This window comes from Rhea americana, unplaced genomic scaffold, assembly GCF_003343005.1.
Source record: "Rhea americana isolate MKP2758 unplaced genomic scaffold, rheAme1 scaffold_40, whole genome shotgun sequence".
NCBI classification, from domain to species: Eukaryota; Metazoa; Chordata; class Aves; order Rheiformes; family Rheidae; genus Rhea; species Rhea americana.
The window spans coordinates 405,900-416,515 of NW_028186535.1; the positions used below are offsets into that span (position 1 = coordinate 405,900).

The 10,616-nt window shown below is 39.6% G+C and overlaps 1 protein-coding gene across 3 annotated transcripts in view; it reads left to right on the forward strand.

Moving 5' to 3' along the window:
* ZFHX4 (zinc finger homeobox 4) overlaps positions 1-10,616 on the forward strand; it is a 146,889-nt gene that overhangs the window by 132,647 nt on the left and 3,626 nt on the right. For all 3 annotated transcript variants that reach the window (XM_085314305.1, XM_085314308.1, XM_085314306.1), the window contains one exon: positions 426-5,822. In XM_085314305.1, the coding sequence (XP_085170431.1) occupies positions 426-5,822 (5,397 nt within the window). The remainder of the gene's footprint in view (positions 1-425; positions 5,823-10,616) is intronic.

Consider the following 10,616-nt stretch of genomic DNA (forward strand, 5'->3'; position numbering starts at 1 on the left):
GCAGCTGCTTTGCTAACTGTCACAGTGTACTCTTCCCTCTCTCCTCAGCCACTTTCATACTAGCCTATCTTTCTAATCACTTCTCCTACCTATTGTCTCCATTTCTACTCCTTCCCTCTTTTTCCTACTGTTTGGTTTCCTCTTCTTGTATGGTGCTCCTATTGTAACAATAAATTTTTATGACAAAGAGAAGCCCTATGTCACTACCAGGCCAGCTTTGACATTCATTATTACTCTTTTTTTTAACCTCCTATTGATCCTGTTTAATTCTTCTCTGGGGCAAGGATAGATTGTCATCAGATTGCTGTGCCAGCACCAAGAATACTAGGTGCAATCTTTGATTTATGATTATGCTGAAAAAACATTAATACTATGGAATATTCTCTTCTGCCTACCTAAAAGACACTTCACCTTTTTTAAACTAGGTGAAAGTCCTGTGGATGGGAAAAATACCCCTGGGATTGAGGAATCAAAAACTGGAGTGGAAATTAAGACTGAGGAACAGAAACCACCTAAGGAATCTACTGAAACGTCAGATTGGAATAAGAGCAGCAGTAAAGATATAAAGACCACTGACTCAATGCCGGATCAGCTAAATGAACAGCAGAAGAAGCAACAGCTCTCTGTTTCTGATCGCCATGTCTATAAATACCGTTGTAACCATTGTAGCTTGGCTTTTAAGACTATGCAGAAGCTTCAGATACATTCCCAGTATCATGCTATTCGGGCTGCTACCATGTGTAGTCTTTGCCAACGTAGCTTCCGTACATTCCAGGCTTTAAAAAAACACTTGGAAGCAGGCCACCCTGAACTCAATGAAGCTGAACTTCAGCAGCTGTGTGCATCTTTACCTGTAAATGGTGAACTCTGGGCAGAAAGTGAAAGTATGGCACAAGATGATCATGCACTAGAACAGGAAATCGAAAGAGATTATGAGATGGACCAGGAAGGTAAAGCAAGTCCAGTAGGAAGTGATAGTAGCTCTATTCCAGATGATATGGGCTCAGAACCAAAGCGGACCTTACCTTTTAGAAAAGGGCCAAATTTTACTATGGAAAAATTTCTAGATCCATCTCGCCCATATAAGTGTACCGTATGTAAAGAGTCTTTCACTCAAAAGAACATTCTCTTGGTCCATTATAATTCAGTGTCCCATCTACATAAACTCAAAAAGGTTTTGCAGGAAGCATCAAGTCCTGTCCCTCAAGAAACCAACAGCAACACTGATAACAAACCCTACAAATGCAGCATTTGTAATGTTGCGTATAGCCAAAGTTCTACCTTGGAAATCCATATGAGATCTGTGCTTCATCAAACAAAGGCAAGAGCTGCAAAATTAGAACCAAGTGGTAATATAAGTAGCGGAAATAGTGTAGCAGGGAATGTTAATAGCCCCAGCCAAGGAATGCTAGATTCTATGAGCTTACCAGCAGTTAACAGCAAAGAAACACATTTAGATGCCAAAGAATTAAATAAAAAGCAAGCTTCTGAATTAATTTCTGCTCAACCTACACATCACCCACCCCAATCACCAGCACAACTTCAAATGCAACTACAGCATGAACTGCAACAGCAAGCTGCGTTCTTTCAACCCCAGTTTCTAAACCCAGCTTTTTTGCCTCACTTTCCAATGACACCAGAAGCACTGCTGCAATTTCAACAGCCTCAGTTTCTTTTCCCATTCTACATACCTGGGACAGAATTCAGCTTAAGCCCAGATCTGGGTTTGCCAGGTTCTGCTACATTTGGTATGCCTGGAATGGCTGGTATGACAGGATCACTGCTAGAAGATTTGAAGCAGCAGATACAAACTCAGCACCATGTTGGTCAAACACAGCTACAGATACTGCAGCAACAAGCACAACAGTATCAATCCACACAACCCCAACTTCAGTCCCAAAAACAGCAGCAGCAAAGTAGCAAGCTGATGAAAGCAGAGCAAAATAGCTTAGTAAGTACAGACTGCCAGTTGATAAAGGAAATGCCATCATATAAGGAGTCAGAAGAAACTTCTGAAAAACAAGAGAAGCCAAAGCAAGAATTTACTAATGAGAGTGAAGGAGTAAAAGAAAACAAAGATATGAAGAAGCCAAAATCCTCAGAACCAACCATCCCACCACCCAGAATAGCTTCTGGAGCAAGGGGGAATGCAGCCAAGGCTTTGTTGGAGAACTTTGGGTTTGAGTTAGTTATCCAGTACAACGAGAACAGACAAAAAGTGCAGAAGAAGAGCAAGATCGGTGAAGGTGAAAACACAGACAAATTGGAATGTGGAACCTGCTGTAAGCTGTTTTCCAACATTCTTATTCTGAAAAGTCATCAAGAGCATGTGCATGGGCAGTTTTTTCCATATGGAGCACTAGAAAAGTTTGCCCGGCAATATCGGGAGGCATATGACAAGCTTTATCCAATTTCTCCTTCTTCTCCAGAAACACCACCACCGCCACCGCCACCTCCTCCACCACCTCCACCGCCTCCTCCTCCAACGCCTTCTCAGTCTTCTTCAGCTGGGTCTGGAAAAATTCAAAACACAACTCCCACTCCTTTGCAAGCTCCACCACCCACACCGCCACCACCCCCTCCACCACCACCACCACCTCCTCCACCGCCACCACCGCCATCAGCCCCACCTCAAGTCCAGCTTCCCGTTTCACTTGATCTCCCACTTTTCCCTCCAATTATGATGCAGCCAGTGCAGCATCCTGCACTACCTCCTCAGCTTGCCCTCCAGTTGCCCCCAATGGATACTTTGTCTGCAGATCTCACACAACTTTGTCAGCAGCAGCTGGGATTAGATCCCAATTTCCTACGGCATTCTCAGTTCAAGCGTCCACGTACAAGAATCACAGATGACCAGCTAAAAATCCTACGGGCTTATTTTGATATTAACAATTCTCCAAGTGAAGAGCAGATTCAAGAAATGGCTGAGAAATCTGGTCTTTCACAGAAAGTTATTAAGCACTGGTTTCGTAATACGCTGTTCAAGGAGCGCCAGAGAAATAAAGATTCTCCCTATAATTTCAGCAACCCTCCCATAACAGTGTTGGAAGATATAAGAATTGACCCTCAACCTTCAGCTGTAGAACCTTACAAGTCTGATGCATCTTTCAGTAAGAGATCATCTAGGACTCGGTTTACTGACTACCAGCTTCGTGTTCTCCAAGATTTTTTTGACACAAATGCTTACCCAAAGGATGATGAAATTGAACAACTTTCAACTGTTCTTAACTTACCTACTCGAGTTATTGTTGTATGGTTCCAAAATGCACGACAAAAAGCTCGCAAAAGTTATGAAAATCAAGCTGAAGCTAAAGACAATGAGAAAAGGGAACTGACAAATGAGCGCTACATTCGAACAAGTAACATGCAATATCAGTGTAAAAAGTGCAGTGTGGTTTTTCCCAGGATTTTTGATTTGATAACACACCAGAAAAAGCAGTGTTACAAGGATGAAGATGACGATGCTCAAGATGAAAGCCAAACTGAAGATTCCATGGATGCCTCTGATCAAACAGTATATAAGAACTGCACAGCTGCCGGTCAAACCGACTCAGCAAAAAGCACGGCCGTCACAGCAGCAAGCTCCGGCTCTGGTTCTAGTACTCCTTTGGTTCCGTCACCGAAACCAGAACCTGAGAAGGTTTCTCCTAAGCCAGAGTCCACAGAAAAACCAAAACAAAATGAAACCATCTCTAAGCAAACTGATTCAACTTCCCAAAGCACCAAACCAGTACAGTCTGCCCCAATAACCCCTTCTGATCCTCAGCCCTCAGCCTCTCAATCACAGCAACAAAAACAATCACAGATAATAGGCAGACCTCCTTCTGCATCACAGACTACACCTGTCCCTTCCAGTCCTTTACCAATTTCAATGACTTCTCTACAGAACAGTCTACCTCCTCAGTTATTACAATATCAATGTGATCAGTGTACAGTTGCCTTTCCAACTCTAGAACTTTGGCAAGAGCACCAGCACATGCATTTCCTAGCAGCCCAAAACCAGTTTCTTCATTCACAGTTTTTAGAAAGACCAATGGATATGCCCTATATGATATTTGACCCCAATAATCCTTTGATGACTGGACAGTTACTTAATAGTTCTCTTGCTCAGATGCCACCACAAACTGGCTCATCACATACAACACATCCTGCTACAGTTTCTGGTTCTCTGAAACGAAAACTGGACGATAAGGAAGATAATAACTGTAGTGAAAAAGAGGGAGGAAACAGTGGAGAAGATCAACATCGTGATAAGCGTTTAAGAACAACGATTACTCCAGAGCAGCTGGAAATACTCTATGAAAAGTACTTATTAGATTCCAATCCCACCAGAAAGATGCTAGACCATATTGCACGTGAAGTGGGGCTTAAAAAGAGAGTGGTACAGGTCTGGTTTCAGAACACAAGAGCCCGGGAAAGAAAAGGACAATTTCGTGCAGTTGGTCCAGCCCAGTCCCATAAAAGATGTCCTTTTTGCCGAGCTCTGTTTAAAGCAAAATCAGCTTTAGAAAGTCACATTCGCTCTCGACATTGGAATGAAGGGAAGCAGGCAGGTTATAGTTTGCCTCCAAGTCCTTTGATATCGACTGAAGATGGAGGAGAAAGTCCACAAAAGTACATATTCTTTGATTACCCATCATTGTCATTAGCAAAAACTGAATTATCAAGTGAAAATGAGTTGGCTTCCACTGTATCAACCCCTGTTAGCAAAACAGCAGAGATGTCACCGAAGAATCTCTTAAGTCCTTCTTCTTTTAAAGCAGAGTCTAGTGAGGATATAGAAAATTTGAATGCCCCTCCCGCTGACTCTGGATATGATCAAAACAAGACTGACTTTGATGAGACCTCATCAATTAATACTGCGATCAGTGATGCCACAACAGGAGACGAGGGGAACAATGAAATGGAAAGCATGACTGGCAGTTCAGGGGATGCAAAACCGACGTCACCTCCCAAAGAACCAAAAACACCTGTGAACGATACACTACCAAAAACTGCAACTACACCTACAAATGAGAATACTGATGATAAATTTCTTTTTTCCCTAACTAGCCCCTCGATACATTTCAGTGAAAAAGATGGTGATCATGACCAAAGTTACTACATTACTGATGACCCTGATGATAATGCCGACCGCAGTGAAACATCAAGCATAGCTGATCCAAGTTCACCTAACCCATTTGGAGCTAGCAATCCCTTTAAATCCAAAAGCAGTGATCGGCCAGGCCACAAACGTTTCCGAACACAAATGAGTAACCTTCAGCTTAAAGTTCTCAAAGCTTGTTTTAGTGACTACCGGACTCCAACAATGCAAGAATGTGAAATGTTAGGGAATGAGATTGGTCTGCCCAAACGTGTGGTCCAGGTCTGGTTTCAGAATGCCCGGGCGAAAGAAAAGAAATTCAAGATTAACATAGGGAAGCCATTCATGATAAATCAGACTGGACCTGATGGGACAAAGCCAGAATGTTCTCTCTGTGGGGTGAAATATTCTGCGCGTTTGTCTATAAGAGATCATATCTTTTCCAAACAACATATTACAAAAGTGAGAGAAACTGTGGGAAGTCAGCTAGATCGGGAGAAAGATTATTTAGCTCCAACAACAGTTAGGCAGCTGATGGCCCAGCAAGAACTGGATCGCATAAAGAAGGCTACTGATGTGCTAGGATTAACAGTACAGCAGCCAGGCATGATGGACAGCGGTTCTCTTCATGGTATCAGTTTGCCAGCAGCTTATCCAGGACTCCCTGGCCTTCCTCCTGTTCTTCTGCCTGGAATGAATGGTCCATCCTCCTTACCTGGATTTCCACAAAGTTCAAACAGTAAGTGTATAAGGAGATGATTTTCTAATTTTATTAATTTGATCATCTTGCACAGTCACCATCCACTTCTAAAACATTTTTGTCATATCTCTAAGACTGATGGGAGTAGATAAAAAATACTGCTGTAAGGTGTACTCAGTGCAATTTTAGATTGTTGCTGTAGCCTAGATAATAACCCTGATTTCCCAAAACAGAAAAAATGTAGTTTACTTGAAATCTAATTGAAAGAAATATTTTTAGTCTGCTTAAAGCTACTGTAACAACAACAATGTTATGCAATGATGTTGTTATACAAGTTTTTTTTAAAATGATAAACCTTTTGATAAAGTATAAGGTAAAATTTTGTGTGTAAAATTTTTGTATGCAAATATTTAAAGTAGTACCTGATGAACCATGAAATAGTTATACCCAAGTTGCAGAGCCATAAGATATTTGGTCTGTCTATTAGACCAATCCAATCTGTTGTTTCATTCAGAAACAGTATTAAAAGAAAATGCTGCCCAAATACCTGGAGTGACTGAATACCTCCTCTTCTTAATTTGTAAAGTCATTGCAGACATGCACCGCTTAATTTGGGCTTGTGCTTTTAACTGAACACATAACTCTGTTTTACTGAGGTTGACTCTGGTTTTTGCTCGCATTGGAAAGCATTCCAGTTCCTCTCGGAGTTAGTTTCATTGAAGTTGGAGAACTGAGTTTTCTGCAGAGCAATGTTTAGTCCTCAAAGGATGAATCTAATTTATTTTTTGTAATAGGCTCCAATTTTGTAGACAGAGTTTATTGTGAGTGCAGCATTGCAGATGGAAGCTATCCCCATCATCCTCTAGCTTTGTACATTCATATCAAATATGTGCACGTCAGAGTTAGGAATTCGGTTAAGTCCCTTCAGCTCATTTTACTCGGTAATTCCACTTGCTATTTATCTCTAAACTTTGATTTACAAAACAGCTCACTTTGACAAGTGAGGTAGGGGCTTAATTACCTGTGTAGTTAGGCGAACTAAGAATGTAGCAATATCTTCTCTGCTACCCAGTTCTGCTTTGATTGATGATGACCATGTTATTGTTTTCCTAAGTGGTGGTCAAAGTCTCTTGTTTTTCTATTCATTGGATCAGAATGGCTTTCTTTCCACAATGGAGTCTCTGGCTGAGTGCCCTCTGGCTTTTGTCAAATAGTTATTGGCACAGAGAGTGCATATAAAAGAAATATAAAGTTGTTGTATTTCCTTCTTAATGGCATACGGTGTCCAGGTCAAAAAATGGCAGAATGTTGTTCATTAAAATTACGGATATGGTTTCTCCATATAACTTTACTAAAGAGATTTGTTTAGATTGACCTTTAGGTAAAATGGGCTCTAGAAAACTCAGATTTTGTCTGTACTAGTAAATTAAATGTGCTTGGGAACATCCCATTGAATTCCTTTACTCTGTTAAAGAGGAAGTCCCCATACAAACAGCCTATTGAGACTGGTTGCAGGATCATGATAGCTTCTCAGCTGTGCCCAGACGTTTTTTTAGGAGAATGCTTGTTGGCCCAGGCCAAAACTCTTAAAAGAGTTTTAAAGAATTGCCCATTCTCACAATTTAACTGTATAGATGACCAAGTTTCAGCATTCTGGAAATGCTCCCTGACACTACTTAGCTTACTGACTCATTCAGTCAATGACTGAATGGCCGCAGAGCCTATAAATAGTGCTCTTATTAATTCAAAAACAGAATGCTGGGTAAACAGGCCAACTGGTCCATAATAATTCAATTTTCAGATTTTCTAATTTGCACCAAGTATCTCTTCTTTGAGATAAATTAAAATCATTATTACCCATAGCATATTCAGTACACTGCCAACTGAGATTAATTTTTTAGCCCCTTTCATCTTGCATCTTTTTAAGGTTAATTAGCCCATTGTGGGCAAAGCCCACTGTGTAAACTGGCTAGTTGAATCTTCTTGTTAACTTTCTCTTCTGCCATATGCTAAACAGCCCCTACATCCCTCCTTTGTTGCCTGGCAAATACTTGCATACATAAATCTGCATTCCCCGATGATACATAATGGAGCAGTCATAGTGAATGAAAAAAAATTAGATTATTTTAATCATTCATTATAGAAAAATGGTAATCTACTCAGAAGCTGAGAATTCACATTTGTATTTGATGCTAAGAGGAGTTTAAGAACAATCTTCTTGGAAGCAGGCATCTAAGCAAGCTGGTGTTTGGCTGTGATTCTTTCTGCTCTCCACATGTTCTCAGCCAGCAGGACAATTGCTCTACATCATTCTTTGCATGAAGGATTTTCTGAAGCTTGCTCCCTGAAGTCTACTTCTTGTGAATTCCACTGTCAGTATGTCAGTTCTTCTTTTTGGCCCCAATCCTGAAAATGCGCTTCAGAAGCAATCTCACTGGAACCACTTATATTTGAATACATACCTGTTTTCATTGGTGCTTACAAGGTTGCTAACTATATTTCCTGTGGCAGAGGCCATGTATTCTGTCCTGAGTGTTTGTTTAAAGGACGAATGTCAACATTAGTAGAACCTCATTTTAGAGGATACCTTTGCTGTGTTACTAAGACAAGAAACTAATGAAAACATAGCAGTAAATATCAAATTTAAAATTCTCATTCATATTTCCTGTTACTTATGCCAGACAAGAAATTAGCCCAGTAAGTTTCACTTGTATTAGGATGGATTTCACTTTCATGTTTGTGAATCCAGCATCGCTGCTTATGGTTTCCAGCAAGGCACAAAAATAATTACCTTTTCCAAAATACCATTCATCTTGAGATGCAATATTTTCTTTTTCAAAAGACTTGAAATGGAACGCTTGAAAATAATGCTAAAATCACTGAAAATGTAAATATTCAAAGTACAGGCCAATTTGGCTTCTTTATATAATGCTCAAACTGGACATTTATCTTCAATGATTATTACACTTGGAAAAATAAAGAGCTTCCTTTCTGAAGAAAGGAATCCATTAACTTTAAACTCTGTTAATTTTTTATGAAACAGATTTTATTATAATGTCAGAATTACTGTTTGGTTCAATGCTGATATGTCCAGGAATCCTCTCACTTGTGGGATATGTTTCTTTAAAGAATAGAATTATACCTTTTCATGAGCATCAAATGCTGAGCCTGTTTTCAGCGTTATTATTATGTTTGCTCAGCAGAATTCCTAATACGGAGTTATTTGTTGGAATTCTAATCCAAACAAAATTTCTGTTCTGGCTGATCTTTATTATTCAAGTCCCTTCTTATTTCCTATGTGACCGTAGATGCAAGAGTTCACCTGCTGTTTTTTAGCTGTTCTCAAAATTTATATTCTCTTTTCTTCTTAGCTTTGTGTTTTTGTCTATGATCCCTCGCAGAAAACTAGTGCTTCATCTTGCTTCTAGCTATTAATACTGGTTCTATGAACCTTTTAATGTCACAGTCATTACCATAGGTTTTTTGCACATCACTTAAGCCTGTGCTGCCTTGAAGATTCACAGTAGCTTTTTCCAAGAATGCACACATCACTGGGTAATATGTACTTAGTGGTTTTTGAAATCTTATCAGGAGAGAAATTTGATTCAGTAGCAATTATTTTCGTTATGATTAGAACACTAAATTCTGTCCTCTGCTTTTGGACTAGTGGTAACAGTTTCAATTTTATATTTTTAGCACTCCCTGATTTCTCTCGGAGAGAGAGAAGTCTTTCTTTTGACAGTTACTTAAAAGAGGTAGCAGAATTAGAATGTTTCTTCGTGACTGTTAAATTTACATTCTACTTTTCGCATGTCAGAAAAGAGAGCATTTGTTTCATCAAGATTTCTGCATTTAGTTCTGGAAACCTTCTGTTCCATATTTAACTTCTAATAGAACAGGTGGATTTCACTCTTCTGTTGCAGTCTCTCTGGATATTTAGCTGAATTCTGTACATTTCAGCTAAACTGTGAAGAATATCTTGAAAGTAAAATAGATCATTGGCTGCTCTGGGCAAAATAAATGCGAGTTAGACTGAAGACATGATGTGTAAGGATTGAAGAGGTTAAGAATAGAAAGAAATCAGAAAAATCCTGACTAGCTGATGAGTCTAAAAAGTATGACAAAGCTGGGGTAGCAGTTCACACTGATTGCATCATTCATGAATTTCCATCTACAGTATTTATCATTTAATATATTTTTCAGCAGACTTCACACACAGTTGCCTGTTATTTCCTGCTCAAAGTATAGGGGCAAGTAAAAGCATCTTTGATGTCATTATGCAGTAACTGCGGCAATTACTCACTTTTTAGTGATAACTGTTGTGACTTGTTTCACTGTACTATCTAATCCATGCTCACAATGCATTTTAACTCCTTAGCGATCCCCTACCATTAAATAGGAGTAATGACATGGTGACAAACATTAAATGGTCTCTTTGTTAAATCTGATAATTATTCCCTTTGAATCCTAATTGCTTTATTCCTAAGTTATGCTAAGCACCTGGGATATTGATGGTTTAAACTTGTTCACTCTATTAGTGCTTCCTAGTGGCTAATACCCATGTACCCTCTTGTTCTCTTATCCATGCACTTACAGGCTGTTCCTGGGGTTGCTTCGCTTCTAGAGTTCTGTGTACATCACGTTTTGTGGTTTCTTTTCTCTACCAATCTTATTTGCCTCAAAAAATGACAAAGGGTGCAACATGCAGCCTCTTACAGTTAGTTGCCTTTTCTACCCTGTGCCATCATTTAATTTTCTGACCAACTGTATGTCTCATAGAAGTTACTTTTTAATAGACTATTGCCAGCCACTGCACTATACCTGGTACTTGAA